Source organism: Mobula birostris, chromosome 11 (genome assembly GCF_030028105.1).
Source record: "Mobula birostris isolate sMobBir1 chromosome 11, sMobBir1.hap1, whole genome shotgun sequence".
In the NCBI taxonomy this organism is placed as follows: domain Eukaryota; kingdom Metazoa; phylum Chordata; class Chondrichthyes; order Myliobatiformes; family Myliobatidae; genus Mobula; species Mobula birostris.
In genome coordinates this window covers 64,598,908-64,626,353 of record NC_092380.1, presented here as the reverse complement: position 1 = coordinate 64,626,353, position 27,446 = coordinate 64,598,908, and the positions used below count along the sequence as shown (strand labels likewise).

At 42.8% G+C, this 27,446-nt stretch overlaps 1 protein-coding gene and 1 long non-coding RNA gene across 2 annotated transcripts in view; one reads left to right on the top strand and one right to left on the bottom strand.

Annotated features, from left to right (window-relative positions):
* Window positions 1–27,446, top strand: part of LOC140205146 (circularly permutated Ras protein 1) — a 77,681-nt gene that overhangs the window by 19,216 nt on the left and 31,019 nt on the right. The window contains exons 3-8 of the mRNA XM_072272406.1: window positions 9,066–9,278; window positions 14,575–14,718; window positions 15,325–15,423; window positions 20,418–20,509; window positions 20,810–20,989; window positions 24,194–24,241. Of these exons, the coding sequence (XP_072128507.1) occupies window positions 9,066–9,278; window positions 14,575–14,718; window positions 15,325–15,423; window positions 20,418–20,509; window positions 20,810–20,989; window positions 24,194–24,241 (776 nt within the window). The remainder of the gene's footprint in view (window positions 1–9,065; window positions 9,279–14,574; window positions 14,719–15,324; window positions 15,424–20,417; window positions 20,510–20,809; window positions 20,990–24,193; window positions 24,242–27,446) is intronic.
* Window positions 703–25,493, bottom strand: LOC140205148 (uncharacterized). The gene is made up of 5 exons (XR_011887763.1): window positions 25,335–25,493; window positions 24,319–24,430; window positions 22,045–22,101; window positions 6,876–7,056; window positions 703–5,184 (listed from the first exon to the last, which is right to left on the bottom strand). It is a non-coding gene; the product is annotated as an uncharacterized lncRNA (long non-coding RNA).

Here is a 27,446-nt window from a genome sequence, read left to right as displayed (position 1 = left end):
TTTCTATTTTTGACTGCATCAATCTGTAGAAAGTAGTTATTATATGTATTAGATGTGATAATGTTTAAAATGGGTCAAGTCTCCATAGGCAGCACACCATTGTTTCTCATCTACTCCTGCACTTTGACAGGGCCAAGAAGATTACAGTGCAAATTGGTGGGAGGGGATGTGGGGGTACATAGATATTGGTGCAAGGTTTAATGTGTCTAACAACCTGAGGGCCACCAATTCTAGGGAAAGAATTTCTCTTTCTTTTTCTCTATACTGAAAGTAGTACAGTGGGTCACAAATAGAGCAGAGCACGAAAGCATGCTGGAGCAGTTGGATTTTCTGTTAAATGCTAAATCAAATTCTGTTTCTCTCTCCACAAATATTGCCTGACTTGTGGAATGTTTCCAGTGTTTTGAAGTTAGATTTCCTGCCAGTGAGGTGCTTTTATAAAATCTTGCAAATATTATTCTTTTGCTTAGCCAGTTCTTAGTTAGATATTTCCTCTGTCATTGATTGGATGGTGAAGAATTGAATTAAGGAGACAAATCTTACCAGCTGATTTCTGGCTTTGTGTTTTAATGAATTTTATTCTCCAGAAACTGTGTACCTTACTCCACACGGCAGTAAGACATAAAGCTTGAGCAAGCCACTTTATGTGTTTTCAAAGGTTCGTTTATTATCAAAGTACACGACTCTGAGATTCTTCTTCTCCAGATAGCCATGAGACCAAGAACAGCAACACGATCATCAGCCTCCAACCACCACCCCGCATGATACACAACAAGAACATTGCTCCCCAAATACCCCTCTCCCCATACAAAATGCAAAAAGAACATCTCCCCGCACAAAGAAACTAACCAAACAAAAAAACTACAAGAATATCAATGCCAAAATCCTCCTCCCCCACACAAAAAAATGAGAATTAACAGGCGAAAACACAGAATATAAAAACTATAAGACTGAAAAAAGTTTGTGACAGTATGGAGTTAATTTACTTCTTGACCAGATCTAACCATGGAAGTGAAGACTGAAGACCAATCATTCTATTTCAATAGTTTAACTTAAATTGTTAGCTTAAATTCTTGTACTTTATTGTACTTAATTTCTTGTTACTCTTATTTCCATAAATTGTGTGATACTATATATCTCATCAAGGATTTTAATACTTGGTTTTATATTTTGTACTCAACTCACTTTCAGGTTGAGAATTTTGAAATCAGCCATACCAATTTCCTTTATCAGCCAATGTTAGGTCTTTGAGATCACTCTTTGACTCCATCCTGCAAAGAATGGAACTTTAGCTACAATGGACAAGAATTTCTAAACTCCTTGTCACTATCCCATCAGAGACTAAACTGTCCAACAGTCATGGTAAAGATTCATTCCTGGAGAATAACGTTGGAGGCCTTTCTGGAGTCATTAATTAGCAGATAAAGAAGGAAGAAAATTTTATGAAGGAAAAAGTTCAATTGGAAAATGTAGGAACCCCTATTACAAGTGGAACTTCCACCCCTTATTGCTAGAGTCATTAACAGAGTAACATTTCTCTTGTGGTTAAATACGTTCAAAGAATTTTGATAAAAATTTCTGAGGTTGCATGAGCAGGTGTGATACAAAGACTTCCTGTTTGACCCCACGCTCATAATATACAAACCAGTCAAAGGAAATGTGATTTCTCAGTCAGTGTCTTTAGGGCTCAATAACTTCAGGCTTGATTTTGCTGCTCTAAGCAACTGTAGTAAGGTGGTGACATGTCCAGTATTGCAACTTGTGAAATACTGAAGTCATTGTCATTTGTAAAACTAATGCAATCCTTTCCTAGGATCCTTAAGTAAGGACAGCAGTATGTCATGGACAATTTGTAGAGATATGGACTTTCATGGAGTCAAGAGCAAATGGCATGGATACCTGAAATTTCAAAGTTGAAAGTACATTTATTATCAAAGTACATTTATGTCACCATATACAATTCTGAGATTCATTTTCTTGTGAGCATACTCAATAGATCTACAGAATAATACCCATAACATAATCACTGAAAGACCACCCAACTTGGATGTTCAACCAGGGTACTGAAGACAACAAGCTGTGCAAATCCACAAAGAGAGAAATAACAGTAATAATTAATAAATAAGCAATAAATGTTGAGAACATGAGATGAAGAGTCCTTAAAGTGAGTCCTTTGGTTGTGGGAACATTTCAATGATGTTGAGTGAAGTTGAGTGAAGTTATCCCCTTTTGTTCAAAAGCCTGATGGTTGAAGGGTGGTAACTGTTCCTGAACCTGGTGATGCGAGTCCTGAGGCTCCAGTACCTTCTTCCTGATGGCAGCAGCGAGGAGAAAGCATGTCCTGGCTGGAGGGTGTCCCTGATGATGGATGCTGCTTTCCTATGACAGCATTTCATGCAGATGTGCACAATGGTGGGGAGGGCTTTAGCCATGATGTACTGGGCTGTATCAACTACTTTTTATTGGATTTATAATTCAAGGGCATTGGTGTTTCCATATCGAAATGTGGTGACAGGGTCTGCCGTAGTGTTCTTGGATCTGGGTCAGTAGGAGATGGTGGAGTTGAATTGCTCAAAGAAGGCGGCCCAGTAAGCCTGACCTGGGTTGAATTGGCAGGTCTGTTGAATGGATGTGTGGTCTGGTGGTCAGTCCAGTTCAGGAAAGGTTCAGTGTTGCCCATCAGCCAAGGTCTCCATTCCTCCAAGGCTCATTTAATGATGGGTAGCTCCCTGTCCCCCACTCCATAATGGCAGAGGATTTGCACGAGAAGGCAGCACAAGATGTATTTCCTGCCCGGTCCTCATTGGGAGAAGGTAGCCTCAGTGCCCAAGTCAGTTATGTCCATTTCAACCACAAAGAGTCTAGAGGGGTTTGGATGGCAGAGAATGGGAGTGGTGGTGAAGCATCTTCTTGAGCTCCATAAGTGTGGTACGCAAAAGCAGACCAAGTTACCCATGAGGTACAGTAGGTGAGGGAGGGAGGGGAGAGGAGTGGCAATTTGGCTGTAATTTCTGATTAAACTGTGGTAGAAGTTGGAGAAGTGTAACAAGTGCTGTACCTGTTTGAGTGGTTGGGGGCCATTTAACTACTGCAGTGCATCCATGGTGATGCCTGAACCTGGCGATGTGAGTCCTGAGTCTCTAGTACCACCTTCTTGTCGGCAGCTGTGAGAAAAGAGCATGACCTGGCTGGAGAGAGTCCCTGATGATGGGTGAGAGCACGTAACCCAGGAAGGAAATGACTGCGGTGTGGAACTGCCATTTCTCTCATTTGCAGTACGGTTGTTTTTTGAGGAGATGCTGAAGGACTGAATGGACATGACAGACATAGTCTTAGGGGCCCTGGAGAAGTTGAGGATGCCGTCGAGGTAGATGAATACATACCTGCGTAGCATGTCTTAGAAGATCTTGCTAATGTCGGCTTGGAAAACAGCTAGACTGTTAGAAAGCCCAAAAGGCAGCACCAAGTATTTGCAGTGGCCTGGGATGTTAAGAATACTGTCTTCCACTCATCCCCCTAGTAAATGAAAATCAGGTTGTATGCACTCCCTTGATCCAATTTGATGAAGATCTGAGCTCCACAGAGTGATGCATATGCACAATCTATCCATCCATCAATGGGGGAGGGTAATTGTTCTAAATTGTGATTTTGTTGAGTCCACGGTAGTAAATTAAGAGATGGAGATCCCCATCTTTCTTTTGGGGCTGGGATCATCGAATGAAGCCATGCTGAAGCATCTTGCGGATGTGGTCTTTCATGGCTTGGGTCTCAGGAGGGGAGAGGAAGACCTTGGAGGAGGTTGACCGCGCAGTCATGTGGTCTGTGAGCAGCAGGGTGCTAGTTTTCCTTTTACTGAATGCAATGACAAAGTCGTGGTATTCCTGTGGGAGTTTGGTGAGGTCAGGAGTTTTCTCCCTCTCCATGGATTTAGGGGTGAAACCACCCGAGGTTGGAGGCAGGTGGGTCCCCAGCTCAGCAGTGAACCAGGTGACCAGGCGAAGTGAGGGCTGTGAGTCGAGAGCCGGGGTAACCCAAGTTGAGAGGAGTGATGGGTGAGTCAATCAGGCGTAATAGGATGGACTCGTCATACTCTCTGATGCTCATGTGCACAGGCTGTGTGCATGTTTTTGATCGTCCCAGACCCCAGAAGGGGAGAAAGAGAAAGGCTCAGTCAGGAGTCCAAGCTACACACAAGGAGCCCAGTCCAGCAAGTTGCCTGCTGCGTCAGAATCCTCTGGAGCTTCCTGCCCACGTAGAGCTGTCAGGGTGTGGAGGAGGACAGAGAGAGTGAGTCAGCCTAAGGGTGCTGGGGCGAGGGGCTGGGGGTGGGAGCTTACCAGATAGGAGGCCCCTCCTCTCTGCCCAGACACAGTGGCCATTTGATGCGTGGGTGATCAGCTACTCCACAGTAAGCAAACAAGTTGTTTCTCTATAGACATTCATGCCTTTGGGGGGGGGCGGGGTTGGGGGTTAAGGGAGCTCTCCCTACCTGCTTGGTTTCTAGAGACATTGCTGATAAGGGTCCCGCAGCCTGAAATGGTTCTGAGAATGGAACTGGGGTTCTGGCTGATGATCTGGAGGGTTAATCTATAAGACGCTTGTCAGTACAGAGGGCTAGGGTGATGAGGCTTTCGAGGTCAAGACAGCTCATCTTTCAAGTGCTCTGAGAGTCCATGATGGTAATGGATAAACAGCGCTTCTGCATTGCAGCCGCTCTCTGCCGTGAGGGTCCTGAATTCCACAGTGTAATCTAGCACAGAGCGTGAGCCTTGACACAGGCAAAATATCGGAACCTCTGCCTTCCTTCCACTTCCTGGCTGGTCGAAAACCCGAAACATCTCAACAGCGAAATCCTAATATCTGTTGCAAATAGGGATCTTATTGTCGCTGTTAGCGGCAGCCCAGGTCAGACCTCAGACAGTGAAGAGTGAGATAACAAAGGCAATCTTGGCTCAGTCCGTAAAATACAGGGATGGCTGGATCTCGAAGTGCAAGATGCACGTCAAAATGTTTGGGGCTCTGAGGGGAGAGGTTGACGGGCACAGGTTTGCTGTATCAAGGCGGAGAGTTGGTTGAGCATAGTGGGTAGATGGTCAATGGTTTCCTGCTGCTTCTGGATCATATGGATGGATGATTTCCTTTTGGCAACCAAACTCTGCTGGATCAACTGCTGGTTCACTTGTCCTGTCAAGAATTGTACAGAGGCTTGACTCAAAAGCAGAGCAGTGGAGATGATTTAGCAGTAAACAATACTTCACTAATACACTGCAAAATAACAAACCATGCAGGGCCACAAAATATGAGAGAGTAAATACTAACCACAGCAAGCAACAAAGTAACTGAAGGCTAGAAGCAACTGTTTGAGGCTGACTGGTTCGTTGGGTGAATCAGTACTCAATTAAGAGCTGGGTTTAAATAGGCTGCAGGTAATGTGTTGGAAACAGGTGACAGGTGACTCCTGTTAACTGGGCGGAGACTGCAGGGTGCCTGCCTGTGCAGGCCTGACAGTCTATCCAAATGTTGGTTGATCCTGTTCCTCAAAATTCCCTCCAATTTCATCCCTACCACTGATCCCAGGCTGATGAGCCTGTAGCTCCCTGACTTATCCTTAGCAGTTCCAGAAGCTTCGGGCACTAAACCATGGAACATATTTATTGGGCAAACACCCTTACAGGAGATCATTTACTCAGGAGAGACAAATGCCCCCAGGCACCTTGTTCTTTCATTATTAGACTTACGTTATTTCATTTTCTCGGTACTTACCCAGACAATTCATCATCATAATTAGTCTGCCCGTTAGCGATAACCAGATATCACCACTCGGCCATTGTTAGTATTTGCAGCAAGCCGTAAACGTTCCAGCATCTCAGCTGTGGCCTTACATGCAATCTCCTTCCATTTGATATAAGCTTCCAAAGGCAGCAAATCTCAGCCATTTAATGCTTGATCTTTCCTTTGGAACATTCACTCTGTATGTACACAGGCCACTTCAGCCATCTCAACAGTAACAGTCTTTGTGTAAAGGGTGGGAAACTGTTTAAAAAAAAACTCTAATCTGGTTCAATTCAGGAGAACGTTCGTCATCCTAGTGTATCTCAGTACCCCATCTGGTTTGCTCTTTGCCTTTCAAAGAATTGCTGACTCACAGGTCCAAGACTGATTTCAGGTGCTTTCTGCACAGGGTTACACATTTTCCCTGAAAATATATTGAGTTCTTCTGAGTACTGCTGCTTCCTCCGACCCACCAAAGACATTCAAGTTGGTAGACTAATTGGCCAGTGTAGATTGCCCCGAGTAGAATCCTGGGGCAGTTGGTGAGAAATTTAAAATGGAATTAATGCAGGATTGGTGCAAAAGGGTGAGTGAAAAGCTTGTCCTGCATACTGCTTATGCACATTAAATCCTTACACAGGCCATTGAGGTAAAACAGGGTAAAATGCAGAATAAAGTGTAACAGCTCTGGAGAGAATGCAGTGCAGGTAAACAATGAAGTGCAAATGTTTATAATGAGGTGGATTGTGAGGTCATGAATGCATTTTATTGTATTAGGGAATCATTTAATAGTCTCATTACAGCGGGGTCTTTATTTGTTGATTGAGATACAGCCTGGAATAGGCCCTTCTGGCCCTTTGAGCCACACCACCCAGCAATCCCCCATTTTAACCCCAGCCTAATCACAGGACAATTTAGAGTGACCGTGTGGGAGCATGAGAGAATGTGTGAGAAAACCCATGCAGTCTCGGGGTACAAGCTCCTTGCAGGCAGCAATGGGAATCGAACCGGGTCGCCTGGACTGTAAAGCATTGTGCTAACCACTACGCCACCGTGACAAGCTGTCCATGAGTCTGATGCTTTCAAGCTTTTGTATCTTCTACCTTTGTATGGGAGAGGAGAGAATTGCCTGGGGTGGTTGGGAGGCTTTGATTATGCTGGCTGCATTACTGAGGCGGTGAGAAGTGGAGTCAGAGTTCAGAGGTGACAGCTCTCTGCAGTTTCCCATGGTCACATGCAGGGCAGTTGTTATACCAAGCCATGGCGCATCCAGACTCTGAGAGGCTGCAGAACAACAAAAGTGAGAAATAGATTTATAGTTGCAAAGGAAAGTGAGCCTGATAAATCGCACTTTTGAAAAGCCGACGCAAGCACAAAGGGCTATTGGACTTGCTTCTATGTTGACTGATCTGAAGGCACGGGTTTGGGCACCATGCTGCAATGAGGAGAGGCAGCTTTTCTTGGCTTCTACTCAAACCTGAAACCGGGAGCATTTTTGTGCAATGCAAGGTGAATTTCATTTGAAACAAATTTGTACTTGCTCCTGTTGCACACGTAACAAATTTAATCCAACGTCTCCATGATATGCAGTCTATTTGCAACAGGGCTGGACTTAACTCCAGAATTAAGGCTGAGAAGTCCAAGTCATCCATTATTATACAATGGTAGGTCCTACTTGCTGCTAATATCTTTAGTGCACATCCAACTGAGCCACCCACATCCAGCTCCTCTCCAGGCACCCCCACTGTCAGTCAACCAGCAGACTGTCACTGCCACTCGACACTTAATTCACCTCAAACCCTCATCTCTGAAGATGGTAACAGCCCCCCCTCAGACTTCAGTTGTTACCATTCCCCCAATGCAGGTGCACATCCCCACCCACCCCATCCTGTGTGGGTAAGTAGAGGAAAGGCCAATTTTCACACTGACTGTGCAAGGCCTGATTTGTTCCGCTTGATGCATTGGGCCGTATGAATGATCCTTTTTCCCTCTTGTAAGGTGTCCTTGCACAAAATTGGTGTGGGTCTCCCCATGTGGTGTTGTTAAGTACTTCTTCAGACACAACATAGAAGATGGAACAGTAAGATATCAGGTCCTCAGGTCCTTCAGCAATGTTGAGCTGAAATTATTAAGTGAACGACTCTAATCCCTTCTGTCTGCACGTGGCTCATATCCTCCAATTTCTGCATATTCATGTGCCCATCTACAAGCCTCTTAAATGCCTCTGTTGTACCTGCTCCCACCACCACCCCATGTTGTGCGTTCCAGACACCTGTCACTTTCTGTGTAAAACTAAACTTGCACCGCAAATCTCCTTTGAACTTACCCGCTCTCACCTTAAGTGCATTAGATATTTCAACAATTGGGGGTGGCACGGTAATGTAGCGGTTAGCACCACGCTTTACAGTGCAGATGACAAGGGTTCAATTCCCGACGCTGCCTATAAGGAGTTTGTACATTCTCCCTGTGACTGCCTGGGTTTCCTCTGTGTGTTCCGGTTTCCTCCCACAGTCCAAAGACGTACGTCTTGGTAGGGTAATTGGTTATTGTAAATTGTCCCTTTATTAGGCTGGGATTAAATTGGGGCAACACACACAAAATGCTGGTGGAATGCAGCAGGCCAGACAGCATCCATAGGGTGCTGGGGGGGAGGGGTTGTGTGGATTGAATGGTCAGAAGGTGCTACTCTGCACTGTATCTGAACAAACAACGAACAAACAACAAACAAACTCTGGGAAAAAGATTCAGGCTATCTACAGTACCAGTGCCTTTTCTCACCTTCTATCGAGACACCTCTCAGCCTCTGCCACTCCAGAGAAAACAACCCAAGTGTGTCCTACCTCCTTATAGCACCTGCCGTCTAATCCAGGTAGCGTCCTGATAAACATCTTCTGCAACCTCTCCAAAGCCTCCACATCCTTCCTATAATGTGGCGATCAGAACTGAATTCAAATCTCCAGACGCAGTGCAGCCTAACCAGGTTTTTAATATCTGTAACATAATTTACTGACTCTTGAACTCAGTACCTCAACTAATAAAGGCAAGCATGCCATTCGCTTTCTTTACCACCCCCTTGACTTGTGCAGCCACTTACAGTTAGCTATAGATTGGGTCCCCAAGATCCCTCTGTCCATCGATGCATGTGTGCATAATGTAAATGCTCTGGAATCCCTGGCCCACGATTGTATGGAGCATTAACAACCTTCACCAACCCATGAAAAACGCTAAAATATTGTTAACAAGTGTATAATTTTCATCTTTGTTTTATTTAAAGAGATTGACTTCTATTTCAGATGCTGTTGAAAATCAAACCTATTCAATCACAAACTTCAGACCACCATCAGCACAGATCCAAGAAAATGTCCATGAATACAACAATCGTTTCCTCACATCATCTCCAGCTGGGAAGGAATGTCTGTATGCCGCAGTACCAAAACTTGCACACAGGAGGAACCAAGCAAAGAGCCTCGGGCCTCCTATTGTGGCCAGAACAACACAACCAAAAGGTAAAACCTTACTGTTGGTCACTGGTCTATCTAGATACAACAGATGGATTTGTGGTTATATTTTACAGTAATCAGAAAGGAACGAAAGAGGAAGTTGTCATATTTAGTGCTTAAGATTAGATATATCTGAAATATTTTGCCACTTAGAAGTGAGAATTGAGGGTGTATTTGACTTGCCAAATTTGCCTTGTGCTGTCAGTTAAAGGAGCAGCCATTTTTCAAACAGAAGCTGATGTGAGGTCTGTGGAAGGGAGGACGTGGGGGTGCGGGGTGTAGGAGGAAAGGAGATGAAATGTGATTTAATGACTACCTCTAAAATAGCTCAATTGCTAATATTATCATGGTGAGGTACTGGAGAAAATCATGTTTAAGAGATGCCAAGTTTACATTTTATAAGCATTTAAGTTACATAAGCCAAAGACAACCCAGAGAGGTTAGGTAAGGAAGTTTTGAAGACCAACAAACAATAAAGTTAGTATACAAAACTGTGTCTTGAATTCAATTCAGAATGTATGCAGTGAGGATGACAAGTGTAAGAAGAAACTTTAAGAGAAAGGCAATATTATTTTCCCAGCCCTCAGAGCCCTTGAGAAATTGGTGACGTAGCCTTTTTGGAACACTCTGGTCTGTCTGGGAAAGGTAATCCAACAGTACTGTTGGGTAGAGATTTCCAGAATTTAGACTCTGTGATACTGAATGATCTGTGATATACATCCAAATCAGGATGGTGTGAAACTTGAAGGGGAATCTGCAGGGGCTGATGCTCCTGTGCACCATATACTGTATTCCTTCATGGTAGAAATTGTGGGTTTGAAAAATGGTATCAGAGTTATCCAGGCAAGAAAGGCATTCTGTACAAGTATGGCATCAAAGATCTGGATAAACTCTACAGTGCTGGTCACATAAACTGAAGCACAAGTCAGAGATTTGGTATGTGTAACCTGCTGACATCCCAAAGCCTCTCTATTTACTTGGCTGAGTTCAGTACCAGCAATTCTAAAGAAACTCAACACCATTCCATACAAAGCACTCCTGCAGTGATGCCCTGGGGCCTGAGATATTTGGCCTCTGTCAACTATAAACATACTCCGATATGTGAAGTTTGATCCCAAAAACTGGGATGTTTCCCCTTTGATGTCTGTTATTTTAGTTTACTAGGGTCCCTTGATGCCTCAACAATTGATGTCAAGGGCAATCATTCTTACCTAGCTCCTGTACTTCATCTCATTCGTTTATGCTTGGAGTAAGACCATGAGGTCTGCAGCCAAGTAATTTTGGTGAAACTCAATAGACAACAGACAATAGGTGCAGGAGTAGGCCATTCGGCCCTTCAAGCCAGCACCGCCATTCACTGTGATCATGGCTGATCATCCACAATCAGTATCCAGCTCCTGCCTTATCCCCATAACCTTTGATTCTACTATCCTTAAGAGCTCTATCCATCTCTTTCTTGAAAGGATCCAGAGACTTGGCCTCCACAGCCTTCTGGAGCAGAGCATACCATACATCCACCACTCTCTGGGTGAAAAAGTTTTTCCTCAACTCTGTTCTAAATGGTCTACCCCTTATCCTTAAATTGTGGCCTCTGGTTCTGGACTCACTCATCAGCGGGAACATGCTTCCTGCCTCCAGCGTGTCCAATCCCTTAATAATCTTATACGTTTCAATAAGATCCCCTCTCAGCCTTCTAAATTCCAGAGTATACAAGCCTAGTCGCTTCAATCTTTCGACATATGACAGTCCCGCCATCCCGGGAATTAACCTTGTGAACCTATGCTGCACTCTCTCAATAGCAAGAATGTCCTTCCTCAAATTTGGAGACCAAAACTGCGCACAGTACTCCAGGTGTGGTCTCACTAGGGGCCCTGTACAGCTGCAGAAGGACCTCTTTGCTCTTGTACTCAATTCCCCTTGTTATGAAGGCCAGCATGCCATTAGCTTTCTTCACAGCCTGCTGTACTTGCATGCTTGCTTTCAGTGACTGATGTACAAGAACACCTAGATCTCACTGTACTTCCCCTTTTCCTAACTTGACTCCATTTAGATAATAATCTGCCTTCCTGTTCTCACCACCAAAGTGGATAACCTCACATTTATCCACATTAAACTGCATCTGCCATGCATCTGCCCACTCACCCAGCCTGTCCAAGTCACCCTGCATTCTCATAACATCCTCCTCACATTTCACACTGCCACCCAGCTTTGTGTCATCGGTAAGTACTGTTTGGTAGTAATGTTGGTGACAGTCCCATTGTTTTACTGTTTAGGCATCAATTATAGCTAGATTGGGTGTGTCCTGCTTTTTTTTTTGTGAACAGGATATGCTTAAGCAATTTTCTCTCTTGTCAGGTAATAATACTGGAACAGGTTGCCCAGCGATACTGAGTGCGGACCTTCAGTATTAGAGCTAGGATGTTGTTGGCACCATAGACTTTGCTGAATCTGGTGCTTTCATGATGTCACACAGAGTGAATTGAATTAGCTGCAGACTTACTTCTGTGCTGAGAGGATCTCAAGAGAAAGCTGAATGTTTCATGTGTTCAGTACTCTTGAATTCTTTAGCACTCACATCTGGGCCTTGCTATCAATGAGGATACTGATGATCTAGGAACTTCCTCCTCCTGTTAACTGTTCAATTATCCACCAGCATTCACAACCACCTCAGCTGGCAGGGATATTTGCAGACATTTTTAACCTCTTCCTGCTTCAGGCTGTGATTCCTTCCTTGCTTTAAGAAGACTGCAATCATCCCAGAACACGAGAAAAACAAGATAATGTGCCTTAATGAAATTGCCCAGTAGCTCTAACATCAAGTATCATGAAGTGCTTTGAGAAGCTGGTCATGGCACACATAAGCTCCAGCTTTCGAGACATCCTTGACCTACTGCAATTTGCCTACCATTGTCACGTACCCCGTGATGGGGATAAAGAAAGGCAGCAGAAATAGAAACCACTTTGGAGTCTCGTATTGCTATAAACTACTAATATTTATTAGTAACTACGCAATACAGTAATATCAATGTAAATAAATCACACAGGTTAGCAATGAATATATATAAAAGTAAGTGTGGAATATATATGTATGATAACCAAGCTCCTTTAAGTCTAGGGGTAAAAAGATACAGTCTTACGATGTTGAGTAAAGTTCAGTTCAGTTCGTGGTATTTAGTTGAATAGCGATGGGGCGAGAGAGAGAGAGCGAGAGTTGAGTCTTCAGGTGAGCTGATGCCATCGATCTTCTCGTCGTCCTCCGAAATCCTTTACAAGTCACTGACTGTGACTATAACCAGGGGGACCAGTTTTCCTGTGGTGGAGCTATCACCCCGGCAAGGGTGGACACATAGACAACTCCCCACCAGTCAACCCCTTCTTCACCGCTGGAATAGCAATTTGGATCAATCCTCCAAAACCCACTTTTCCTGCGGGCACAATAATGCTCATTCAGTGTCCAGGTCATGTGTCCTGGGTCTGTATCCTCTGACCTCTCATTTATCTCACCAGGCTGAGCATCACCTGTCATTCAAAGAGTCCCTCCTTCCTTTTCTGCACAGAAGTGCACAAGCAGGCAACAAGTCCTTGAAAGTAACATCAACAACCTGCTGTCAGTCACCATAGCAACTTTCGAGCTGCTTGGTGCTGTCTCCAACTCCAAACTCAGGAAAAATCCAGAGTTACTTCCAATACCTTAAAGTGACAGTCCAACCATTATTCTTTGTCTCTCTCTCTCTCTTTTCAAAAGCAACATATCGGTGGTAAATAACTCTCTCTCTGTCTCTCTTCAAACAGTTAATAGGGGCACTCCTGGATCCCCTCACACCATCAAAAGAGGTCTACGGCAGACGCCAGGCTCAATGACAGCTTTTGTCCCATCATTAACAGACTCTTGAACAGGCCTTTTATATAATAAGATGGACTCCTGGCCTCATATCGATCTTGTTGTAATCATTTACCTGCACTGTACCTTTTGTTTTACTAGTTTTTACACTTTATTCTGAAGTGTTATTGTTTCATCATATTCTAGCTCAATGCACTGTGCAATGATTTGATCAGTATGAACGATATGCAGAACAGGCTTTTCACTGTATCTCGAAGCACGTGTCAGCAATAAACCAGTAGCAATACCAACAGATGCAGTGGGACAGCTGAGCTTCAATCTGATCCTTTGGTTATGAGAGTAGTTAGCTTTGTCTTTTAACTGATGTTTTTGTTGTTTGGCACAGATGTGCCCTATAGTGCTGAGGGGAGGCCAGATGGGTTATAAAAGGTATAGGTACTGTAGAGAGCTTGTATCTTTTTCCCAGAGTTTGTTTGTTGTTTGTTGGGATAACAGCACGGAGTAGGCTCTTCTGACCCTTCCGACCCTTCAAGACACACCCCCCAGAACCCCAATTTAATCCCAGCCTAATCAAGGGACAATTTACGACCAATTAACCGACCAACCAGTAGGTCTTCTGACTGTGGGAGGACACCAGGACACATAGAGGACATGGGAGAAAGTACAAACTCCTTAACTCCTTACAGGTAGCGGTGGGAATTGAACCCTGGTCATTTGCGCTGTAAACTGTTGTGCTAACCACTATGCTATTGTATTCCCCCTCCCCCAAATCTTGAAATATCTAATGCTAGACGATGTGCATCTAAGGTGAGAGCGGGTAAGTTCAAAGGAGATTTGCGGTGCAAGTTTAGTTTTACACAGAAAGTGGCGGGTGTCTGGAACGCACAACATGGGGTGGTGGTGGGAGCAGGTACATCAGAGGCATTTAAGAGGCTTGTAGATGGGCACATGAATATGCAGAAATTGGAGGATATGAGCCATTTGCAGACAGAAGGGATTAGAGTCGTTCGCTTAATAATTTCAGCACGACATTGCTAAATAGGACAGGCCCAAGGACCCGATATTGTGCTGTGCTGTTCTATCTGAAGAAGCTTGCCCAGTGCTGTACTCAACATGCCAGTTGCCAGTTTGCACTCTTCACTGAAAAAGTGTTGATCCCCTGGTTTGTTCGTAAAGGTGGCGTGAGGGATATGCACGCCTCTGAGGTAAGAGATTATGGCAATGCACATCCCCAGTGTTGAGCAACCACAGCACCTCATGGACGCCTGGGTATGAGTCAATCCCTTTCAGCACAACTGTTATGTCACACAACACAATGGAAGGTGGCTCAGTGTGAGAACAGGATTCAACCACACAGGGTATGTCTGCAGCTGCATACAGGCCAGACTGAAGTGGGTTTGTGAACCATGCATATTATGTTCTCTGTTAAGTTCTGAACCCTTTTATTTTGTTTGGTATCAGACAATGAAGACAGCCAGGCTCCTCCTCTGCCTCCGCGCCTCAGTATTGAGAGGCCAAACGTCTTCACTACACACCAGCTCAGCACAACTCTACCAGCTAAACTGCAACCACAACCCCAGGTCCCTCCACCACGGCCCAAGCGGGGTGAGTAAACTAATGGTCAATAAATAAGCATTAACCATAATTAATTGGCATTAAAGCACACTGGAACAATGACTGAATTAATAAAATCTTTCTTTCTATAAATTGTGTTGCTTAAAGGATTTGGACAACCTTTCTATTGTAACATCAGATTACAGGTCTTCCCCCATTTTTGAGCATCTGACTTAATGTACAGCCTGTACTTACAGAAGAGTTTTGGGGCAGGAAGGATTTGTTGACGGCCTCAGGGCTGTGGGTATCTTCTGCCGCCTGGGAGCTTGCTTCGCTCCTACTTGGGAATATTTTAGGTTCCAAACAGGTCACAGGAATGGAGCCCTGCTCTAACCCAGGGATAACCTGTGTATGATGAGTGTGGGACCAGCTACATTAAAGTTACTTACTGCTGAGGCTCAAGAATTAAAATTTGCTGCTCCTCCAAAATAAGCAAATGGACCACCAGGTTCCCAAATGAGTCCGGCTCCACTTTCTAACTCACACTTCTTTGGGCTGATTGATATTGCTGGCCTCTCTATGATTAGGTGCTTAAGGCAATAATAATTGATAATATTTTGGATGTTTGAACATTCAAATGCAATTATTTTCTTACAGTTCCACGACCCTCAAAGAACTCCACTTCCCACACAAACTGGAAAGCAAATATAAACGTGGTTTCTCTTAACCTGGGAACGCTGGTAGATATAAATAATGGTGAGTAAATGACCAGGCTCATTGTCCATTTGCATGAAAAAGATTGAGAACTAGATATTCATTTTAGACAAGGCTAACATTTTAACATATCAATCTGCTCTGCGGGATGCAGGGTTACCAAATCTGATGCATGTTATGTAATTATCTCCACCCTGTGTCTGTAAATCGCTAGGTCACATATACAGGAAGGAAGATTTGTATTTATAAAAAGGATTCACGTATTGCTGAGAAATATCTTTAACACCCTTTATATATTTGCTCAAAGAAGCAGCTTCAGCCAATTTTGAGGTTTCTCTGGTGGCTTACTTTCGTATATATATATATATATATATATATATATGTGTGTGTGTGTGTGAAATGTTGATTTTAAAACTTTCAGCATTGTGTTCTGTGCTCATTGTTATGACACAGAAAATTACACTGGCCTGAAATTCTGTCATCTAGCACATTTTGTTTCTTTCAATTTATGATTTAGCCAGATCAAAAATCCAATTATGTGACTTTAGTGCCCAAACAGTATCCATCTCTGCATCTTGTGATTTCAAACAATTTGTAACATGTCTTCATGTCACTCGTGCATGCTTTAAGAAATGATAAAAATGTTTTTCCAGAATGATATCATGAAAACACATAACAAACCATAGAACCATAAAACCATAGAAACTACAGCACAGAAACAGGCCCTTTGGCCCTTCTTGGCTGTGCCGAACCATTTTCTGCCTAGTCCCACTGACCTGCACACGGACCATATCCCTCCATACACCTCCCATCCATGTATCTGTCCAATTTATTCTTAAATGTTAAAAAAGAACCCGCATTTACCACCTCGTCTGGCAGCTCATTCCATACTCCCACCACTCTCTGTGTGAAGAAGTCCCCCCTAATGTTCCCTTTAAACTTTTCCCTCCTCACCCTTAACCCATGTCCTCTGGTTTTTTTCTCCCCTTGCCTCAGTGGAAAAAGCCTGCTTGCATTCACTCTATCTATACCCATCATAATTTTATATACCCTTATCAAATCTCCCCTCATTCTTCTACGCTCCAGGGAATAAAGTCCTAACCTATTCAACCTTTCTCTGTAACTGAGTTTCTCAAGTCCCGGCAACATCCTTGTAAACCTTCTCTGCATTCTTTCAACCTTATTTATATCCTTCCTGTAATTTGGTGACCAAAACTGAACACAATACTCCAGACTTGGCTTCACCAATGCCTTATACAACCTCATCATAATATTCCAGCTCTTATACTCAATACTTCGATTAATAAAGGCCAATGTACCAAAAGCTCTCTTTACGACCCTATCTACCTGTGACGACACTTATAGGGAATTTTGTATCTGTATTCCCAGATACCTCTGTTCCACTGCACTCCTCAGTGCCTTACCATTAACCCTGTATGTTCTACGTTGGTTTGTCCTTCCAACGTGCAATACCTCACACTTGTCAGTATTAAACTCCATCTGCCATTTTTCAGCCCATTTTTCCAGCTGGTCCAAGTCCCTCTGCAGGCTCTGAAAACCTTCCTCACTGTCTACTACACCTCCAATCTTTGTATCATCAGCAAACTTGCTGATCCAATTTACCACATTATCATCCAGATCATTGATATAGATGACAAATAACAATGGACCCAGCACTGATCCCTGTGGCACACCACTAGTCACAGGCCTCCACTCAGAGAAGCAATTCTCTACCACCACTCTCTGGCTTCTTCCATCGAGCCAATGTCTAATCCAATTTACCACCTCTCCATGTATACCTAGCGACTGAATTTTCCTAACTAACCTCCCATGCGGGACCTTGTCAAAGGCCTTACTGAAGTCCATGTAGACAATATCCACTGCCTTCCCTTCATCCACTTTCCTGGTAACCTCCCCGAAAAACTCCAACAGATTGGTCAAACATGACCTACCACGCACAAAGCCATGTTGACTCTCCCTAATAAGCCCCTGTCTATCCAAATGCTTGTAGATTCTGTCTCTTAGTACTCCCTCCAATAACTTACCTACTACTGACGTTAAACTCACCGGCCTATAATTTCCCAGATTACTTTTCGATCCTTTTTTAAACAACGGAACAACATGAGCCACTCTCCAATCCTCCGGCACTTCACCCGTAGACAGCGACATTTTAAATATTTCTGCCAGGGCCCCCGCAATTTCAACACTAGTCTCCTTCAAGGTCCGAGGGAACACTCTGTCAGGTCCTGGGGATTTATCCACTTTAATTTTCCTCAAGACAGCAAGCACCTCCTCCTTTTCAATCTGTACAGTTTCCATGGTCTCACTACTTGATTCCCTCAATTCCATAGATTTCATGCCAGCTTCCTTAGTAAATACAGACGCAAAAAACCTATTTAAGATCTCCCCCATTTCCTTTGGTTCCGCACAAAGCCGACCACTCTGATCTTCAAGGGGACCAATTTTATCCCTTACAATCCTTTTGCTCTTAATATACTTGTAAAAGCTCTTTGGATCATCCTTCACTTTGACTGCCAAGGCAACCTCATGTCTTCTTTTAGCCCTCCTGGTTTCTTTCTTAAGTATTTTCTTGCACTTCTTATACCCCTCAAGCACCTGATTTACCCCCTGTTTCCTATACATTTCATACAACTCCCTCTTCTTCTTTATCAGAGTTGCAATATCCCTTGAGAACCAAGGTTCCTTATTCCTATTCAATTTGCCTTTAATCCTGACAGGAACGTACAAACTCTGCACTCTCAAAATTTCCCCTTTGAAGGCTTCCCACCTACCAATCACATCTTTGCCAGGGAACAACCTGTCCCAATCCACGCTTTTTAGATCCTTTCTCATTTCCTCAAATTTGGCCTTCTTCCAGTTCAGAACCTCAATCCTAGGACCAGATCTATCCTTGTCCATGATCAAATTGAAACTAATGGTGACTTCTGTCACTTGCCCTAATTCGTTTCCTAACAGGAGATACAATATTGCATCCCCTCTAGTTGGTCCCTCTATATATTGATTTAGAAAACTTTCCTGAACACATTTTACAAACTCTAAACCATCTAGACCCCTAACAGTATGGGAGACCCAATCAATGTATGGAAAATTAAAATCCCCTACCACCACAACTTTATGTTTCCTGCAGTTGCCTGCTATCTCTCTGCAGATTTGCTCTTCCAAGTCTCGTTGACTATTGGGTAGTCTGTAATACAATCCCACTAATGTGGCCATACCTTTCCTGTTTCTCAGCTCCACCCATAAGGACTCAGTAGACAAGCCCTCTAATCTGTCCTGCCTGAGCACTACTGTAATATTTTCCCTAACAAGCAATGCTACTCCCCCACCTTTCATTCCTCTGCCTCGATCACATCTGAAACATCGGAACCCTGGGATATTAAGCTGCCAGTCCTGCCCCTCCTGTAGCCAAGTTTCACTAATTGCTACAACATCATAATTCCACGTGTCAATCCACGCCCTCAACTCATCCGCCTTCCCCGCAATACTCCTAGCATTGAAATATATACACCTCAGAAGATTTTTACCACCACTCACAACTTTTCTATCAGCAGATTTGCTTAAACTTTCAACATCATTTATTTTCACCCCAGCCACACTGTCAGCTCTGGCACTCTGGTTCCCATCCCCCTGCATATCTAGTTTAAAGCCTCCCCAATTGCACTAACAAACCTCCCTGAAAGGATATTGGTCCCCCTGTGGTTCAAGTGTAACCCGTCTCTCTTGTACAGGTCCCAGCTGCCCCAGAAGAGGTCCCAATGTTCCTGAAATCTGAAACCCTGCCCCCTACACCTGTTCCTCCTCCAGAGCATCCTATTCCTACCCTCACTGGCACCTAGCACAGGTAGCAATCCTGAGATTACCACCCTTGAGGTCCTGCTTTTCAACTTCCTACCAAGCTCTCTATACACACTAACCAACTTAAAAACTAACAAAAACCACATAATTATAACATATAGTTACAACAGTGCAAAGCAATACCGTAATTTGATAAAAATAGACCATGGCACAGTAAAAGTCACAAGAGTCTCTCAAAAGTCCCATCATCTCACGCAGACAGTAAACCTCCAGCGCCGCTAACTTGGTGATGCAGCATCCCGGAAGCATCCAGCCACAGTCCACCTCCGAAAAACTCCGAGCCTCCGACCACCTATTCAACACCGAGCACCGAGCACCATCTCTGCCGAACGTTTCAACCCCGGCCCCGGCAACAGGCAATAGGCAAAGCCGAGGATTTGGGGCCTTCGTCTCCGGAGATTCTTGATTGCACAGTAGCAGCGGCAGCAAAGCAGGCATTCCAGAAGTTACTCCAGATGTTCCTCTGCGTTTTCACGACTGTCCCCATCAAATCTGGATTGTGCTCGGCACCCCTAGCTACACATATCGATATTCATTCCGAACAGCCGCGCGCGCTGTGTCGTGCCGCCATTTTCTCTTTCCCTCCTTGCATTCAACATCTTTCACATTGGTGAATGTGGAAGATGAGCAATTCTCTTTGAATTCCAAACATTTTCCACCTTGGTCTTGCTGTCAATGTTGTTAACCCTTCCTGGTACCTCTCTGCCCCTCCTCACCCAAACCCTGCTCTCCTATCATTAGGAAGCCCATAACTGAAGGATCAGTCACCTTTGAATCTCAATGTTCATCTAACTATCAGCTCTAAATTCCACTTGTCTATCTAACCAAATTGAAAATCTTGTTTGCCTGCATGGCTCCTTTAACCCCTGGTCATCTGTTCCAGCCAACCCCACTACTTATCACTGAGTGTAACTAATTTTCCCTTGTCCTACCTCCATTCACTCTCCTTGGCCAATCCCATTTTCCCAGAGGTAGAGGAAAAAGCTTTATTGACATGTAAAGCTAGGGTCTTGTATGTGATAGGATTCCATTGATACGATCCTCCCACACAGTTATGTCCTTTTCAAATGCTATCCTATTGTAGGTGCTATCTTTTATTATTTCACTGGGATTAAACTTTATTAATATTAACAAATATTTTTTTCTCTATTCTGTTACAGTGCAAACCCAGGCAATGGAAGCCATTTACTGCCAAAACTGTTCAGCGGCCCTGTCCTGCATCAGCCGGATTCACCATAAACATGCAGACATAGTGAGTCTCTTGCATCCTTTAGTGATAAACGTTAGAAAGAGAGGGCCGGGATCCCTTATAGGTGCATCATTGCTATAGTTCAAAGAATCATAATAAAATATGGCTTTGTTTTCAGTGCACTGGCCTCATTTACAGGCAGAACTCTGCTTTTTTTTATCTGACACAGATGGAATACCCTTGACCTGAGAGTATATCGTTTTAATTAGTCCATAATGACGTTTCCTTTAATATTGTCTGTTATCTCCGTTAGATGAACTTTCCTTTCATTAGATCTTGAACTCTCTTTATTTTCCTATCCAGGTATGGCCTTGCGAATTCTGTCGAAAGCATAATATTATCACTCAATCCTTCAGAACAGTACCCGCCAGTCAAGATATCCTGTATGTCCCTGAGTCCCTTGATGATGATTACGTCAACGTGGATGATTCCTTGGTTGTCTTCTGTGTGGACATCTCTGGAAGCATGTGTGTGACTAATGAGGTGAGGACAAGTCCTGGGGCTTCTCAGAAATTGCCCCATGAATGGTATATCATGGAAAGCACTTTAGGAACCAAAGCATCTCAAATTTCTACTTAAAACATAATGTATTTGTTTAATTTATGGTGGAAGAAGACAAGCTAGTCACTATATACAGCTCTGCCATACTACTAAAAGTAATGACCTGGTTTTGTGAACAGCAGAGATCTGTCTTATGCACTCACTTTACTTAGATCTCCAAAAAGAGAACTCCTGGATAAAATAAGCACAGTTATTAGGCCCTGTGAAACAACAGGCTGGTGGAGGGCAAGTTTTCAAAGCAGCCCACCCACAAAACTGACAAAATCCTGGCAGCCGTATAAGCCAAAGAGCTCAACTAATTGGACATAAAATTTGTCAAATTATCAATAAAGTTTCTGAAATATAGAGAAACATTCAAAATCACTACAATATTATTAAAATCAATCCTTTATTTAAAAAGTTGACAAAGTACTATTACATTAGCTAAAACAAAGAAAATGAAAACATTCAAGAAAACTAAAAAAATGAAAAGAGTCTGAAAGTACACTTAATCTCTCAAATTCATTGAAGTCAATGCAGAAATCTACAGCCAGCTGAAACTGGCCCTCATTGCTGAAGGAAGATTTTTGCTGAAGTACAAAGGAATTCACATTACTTCACAGAGCTCCACAATCCCTTCGTTGAGCATAGTCGTAGAAAACTACAGTCAATAGCTAACAGAAAGTTGGGACTTCTACATTCATGTACACATACATGTGTTGTATATTTAATATTTTAGCAATATTGATAATATATTGCTTGATCAAGCATGCTTTCTTGTTTATATAATTCATTACAATTTAAATGTAAAACTACTTGAACGGCACGTGTCATTATGCCACCACATCATATGTGCATGCCTCACTAAAGTAAAAATACTACTAGAGTACACACTTCCTCCCTTGCTCCATGTTTTTCTTTTGATTAGTTTTATGTTTTAGAGTTACAAAACATAACAGTGGCGATGTGTAGGTTCAAAACAAACCCAAGATGCCTACCTAACAGTTGAAGTGCAGCGAGACATTCCAGTTCAAAAAAATGTCCAGCAAGACAGCCTAGGTGAAAAAAAAAGGCAGAAAACAGATGAAAATCACAGGTCCATAAACACTGAGTACTGGCTGATAATAACCATAAATGTTAAAAAAAAAAGCAGAAATGGCTGGCTACATTGGTAAGATAGACATTTTCGATTGCACAAGACATAACTGGATGCTGCATACTGTGCAAGTTGAGCAGTATTTTAAAGCAAATGAAATAGCCAATGAAAAACAAGTGCCAGTTTTGCTGAATGCATTGGGTGGAAAGGTATACAGTTTTCTTAGCAGTTTGACTGGTCTAACCAGACCAGCTGAAATGAGCTTTGCTGATATCATGAAAGTAACACAGAAACATTTAGAACCAAAACTATTGTTGATGGTGGAACACTTTAAGTTTCATAAGCAGAATCAAAAGGAAGAGGAGTCCATTTCAGTGTACATGGCTGTATTGAAGAAATTGTCTGAGCATTGTCAGTTCTGCAATGGGCTTAAAGATGCACTGAGAGATCATTTAGTTTGGGGAGTCTTACAAGAAAGCATTCAAAAATGGCCACTAAATGAAGCACAACTTACATTAAAAAGAGCAGCTGAAATAGCTGTATCAATGGAAACAGCAGACAGAGACAAAATTGGGTTGCAATCAAGAATTAATGTGTGCATGAACATAATCTTAAGATCTAAACAGAAACTGGCTTGGCCACATAACTTGTGTTACTGTTGTGGCAAGGGCTCACGTACAACAGACCAATGCTGGTTTAAAGGCAAAACTTGTAGGAATTGCAACAAAGTAGGACCATACAAAGAGCAGGTAGGTTATAAAGTTTAGGTAATCATTTGATCAATGCTTGTACAATATCAATCTAATATGAAATTAGGAAGATTGTACAGAAATAATAACGTCAATCTAAACAGTCAGTAGGGCTTTTTGTCAACTTAGCGAGCCAAATGGCATCCTATATTGTACAAAAAACTATTTTAAAAAAGAACTACTTGTTTAAACTTGATCATTGTGTTAAGAGGTGGTTTGTTATGGGTATCCTTTGGTACTCAGACATGTAAACCATCCATAAGACTCAGAATCTTGTGATATGCAAAAACAATCATTAGGTACCACACAAAAGAAACATGGACTGCTGAATTCCAGCACCTGCAGTCTCTTGTCTCTCCATGAAATACCACACATACCTTATTAGGAGATAATAAAACCTATGTGGAACAATGTATACTGTTGATGGATATTGATTCTGAAATAAAGACCAATTATAACTGTTACTTAGCTCCATTGGTAGATACCCATTTTTTTAATATATAGATCAGTAAGTCATGGTTTGAGATACACACAGTCTAGGTTGCCTCAAACGCGTTGTCGGGAGATAATAGTCAAGGTGTTAAATTGAAATCCCACTGTCTTTTATGCTGATTCAGGTACTTACTTACTAACTGCTGGCATTTCAGGCAACAATGAAGGTCCTCCAACTCTGGTGATGTTCAGGGCTTCCTTCATTATGTCAGTAGCTTCCTCTTGGTTTTTCTAGTGTCAGTCATGCACATCCCAGGTGGAGACCCAGGAATACCATCACACTCAGATGAAGGAGGATTCTTCATTGCTGTTTCTATAACAATTTTGTTTGACCAGTCAGGGTTGTTAGCCCTGAGCTGAACCCCTGAACCTGGAAGACCGGTGGACCACTCTTAGTCTGGTCTCTACCCTTTGACCGGTTTGGCATAGGTGACCATACCAAGAGCCAAAACGTAAAGCCCTGCCTGACTCCAGCCAACGTCGCTCTCCAGGTCACTGTGGCACGCAAGCCTCCAAACCACAACAAGGCAATGGTCCTCTTAGAGGCTGATTCAGGTGGATGTTAGTAACTATATTTAAGTGATACAGTGATGTAAGTCTCCTGGTTGCCCGAGCAAAAATTTCTTCCTCAAACCACCAACCAAAATCAGTTTAATTAGATTACCGCTGGACTAATCTGCTTCATTGCACAGAGTTGCTTTTGATTATAGAGATTGAATATTCTGCTGAACCTGAGATCAATAAAATTGTTTGCAATTTATCCAGAACCTACATCCAAACTAATTCAAGGTCATTGATTCTTTTCTTTAGGTCAAGGCTGCAAATAGTTTCAGGACAGCTCACATATCAAGACTGCAGGTACACAATTGCTGCTATATTTCAGGGAGGGTGGGAGAATATATTGGGAATTGCAAGTTCTCATTTGTTGTACTTACTTTTTCTTCATTGCTTGTCTGAATGCTGGAAGTCCCTTTGTGTGGGGGCACCTTCAGCTGAAGGTTTTCAGCTGTTCAAGAAGGTGACTTGCTATCAATTTCTAAGTAGCACCTGGAAAAGTCAATAATTGCTGAGATATTCAGTAATTTATTTATTTATTGTTTATTTATTGAGATAAAGCCACACCACCCAGCAATCCCCCAATTTAATCTAATCACTATAATAATTTACCTACCAACCAGTATAACTTGGACAGTGGGGAGGAAACCAGAGCACCCAGAGGAGACCTATGTGGTCATGGGGAGGATGTACAAACTCCGTGCTGGCAGTGGTGGGAATTGAACCCAGCTCGCCTGTTCTGTAAAGTGTTGTGCTAACCACTACACTACCATGTCACCCATATGCTCATGTCCTGAAAAATCACTGCCTAAAAATATATCTGAGTGTAATGGCATACTTGGTGTCCACAGCTCTACAGGGGACATTCCCAGAGAAATCTGAACCAGGAACAGTAAAAGAATCTGGTTTATCCTCAGTTTTCTATTATCCTCTTGACTTATATGATAGCTGCTTTCTCATACTCTTTTTACTTTCAACTTCCTTTGATCTCAGTGTATCATCCTGCTAGCTACGATCTCAAAAATTGTTTAACAAGTGTTTCAATACATTTTAACTTTCATAACTCTGCCCCATCATATTCTGTCGCTCTGTCTCTGTCTCTTTCTCTGTCTCTTGCTGTCTCTGTATGTCTGTCTCTTTCTCTCTGTCTCTGTCTCTCTCTCCCTCTGTCTCTCTGTCTGTCTCTCACTGTCTCTCTCTGTTTCTACCTTCTGAATCTAGGGAATTCTGGCAAATCAAAGCAAATGGATCTGACATTTAATGTAGACACCTGCATCTATAAATGTATGAACCATCATTCCTCAGGGATCTATAAATGTATGAACCATCATTCCTCAGAGATCTGTTGACTTTTAGTTTCATTAGTTTCTCCAGTACTATTTTTTCACAAACTGACCTCTTCAGACCATCCTGAAGAAGGGTCTTGGCCCAAAACATCGACGTTACTCTTTTCCATAGATGCTGCGCAACCTGCTGAGTTCCTCCAGCATTTTGTGTGTGTTGCTTCGGATCTCTGGCATCTGCAGATTTTCTTCTGTTTGCTTTTCAGAGTTTCTTTGTCTCCTATCTCCGCCTATAAAAGATATGTATTCTGCTAATCTCCTCCTAATCTATTTTATACCCTTGAGAAACTCTTCCATTTGATGTTTTATATTTTGCTCATATACTATTTTGTATCACTTTATCAGTCATTCTTTTTCCTCAATAAAATCATGAGAGTTTATAGCCATGTAATCAACACCATACATATTTTTCTTTAATCTAATACTGTCTTTGACTTTAAAAAAAAGATTAGGTTTATTTGTCATGTACATCAAAGCACACAGCAAAATGCATCGCTGGTATCAGGGAGGTGCTGGGGCAGCCCACAAGTGTCACTGCTTCCAGGACCACCCTAACTCGTATGTCTTTGGAATGTGGGAGGAAACCGACACAGCAACAGAGAAACGTACAAACTCCTTACAGACCGTTTTTATTGGTGGAAGTGAGTTGTTGGCAAATGGAATTTGTATGTGAATACCATATGGGTCAATTTATGGAACTGAAATAAACTTTGCTACCATAATTACATGCAGGCAGAAAATATATCTGCCACTTATGGCGCACCAGGCACATCCCCTTCTCAGAACTTGTGAGGAGGCTTTGTGCTCCAAGTATTGACCTTCATTCATGATTAAATTCTGCTGCCATGTCACAGGGAGAACACCACATCCATTCTAGAGATTCCAGCAAGGGTGCTGAAGGATGCCACTAGATCTGTGTGGGCTGCCTAACTGCGTCTTCAGCGCAGTGATCTCTTGTCCAGTTACACAACTACATGTCATCGGCCAAGCCATCCCCATATAGAGTTCCAGACAAATTTCTCACAGGTGTCACACCCACGTTCTCATCTCTGACCAGCCAGCTTGAAGAGAGATCAGTGAGGGTGGAATACAGCATTAACATCTTACGGTAACTGCCTGGGAATCTAAGACTTGCCTGTATAAAGACCCTATCTTGCTGCTCACCACTTAGCTTTGCATTTCATGAACATTCCAGGGTGATCTGGGGATGCTTTGATCGCCACATTTGTGCAGTGCAAAATCAGCCAGAGCAGCAAGACCGAGAACCTCACTATTCCTGTGGAGGACATATTGGTAACTAATAGTCACCCTGGCAGACAAGCCACCAGGCATCTCTCATATGCATTTATAATTAGCCCAATTGCAACATTTATCATACTCCTGGAAGGTCCAAAGTCAAAGAACTTGAGGCCTGCTGGAACCATTGGTAAAATATGACTACACATTACGCAAGAGGTCTAGGTGCGATGGTCTGCAAGTACCTGTTATACTTGACCATACACCCCGGAGGCTCCCATGGGAAACTTATCATCTGCCTGTGCCCATGTGCCAGCTGTAGAGCTCTGCAAGCTGCCCCTCTCACTGCCCTGCTCTCCTCTGCAGCCTCATACTTGTGGGAAGAGACTGTTGCCGCTGGAGGAGCTGATGCAGTGCTGACAATTTTCACCACTGCGGCTTCTCGCCCAGAATAACACAGCACGACCTCACCAGTCCAAAAGCTCACCCACACTAATCTGAGAGCTCCTACATGGGACTTCCACATCAAACTCAAAAATCAAAGTAAATTTATTATTAAAGTATGTATATGTTACCGTATACTACCTTGACATTCATTTTTTTGCAGGTATTTACGGGGAAATAAAGAAATACAAGAGAATTTATGAAAGAAATTATACATAAACAAAGACTAACAAACAACCAATGTGCAAAAGAAGACAAAATGTGCAAATTAAAAATAAATACAGAGAACATCAGTTGTACATTTCTGGAAAACAGGCATCTTTGTGGCATGCAATGTCATGAAGATGTTAATTAATGTCTCAATACAAATGTTATATTCAAAGACTTTTACACACGCAGGCAAAAAGCAGCTGTAAGGCTTAATGACCTATTGGCTTGTTTTACTCTCTTCATTCTCCTTAATTATTACTGCATTCTCACCCTGA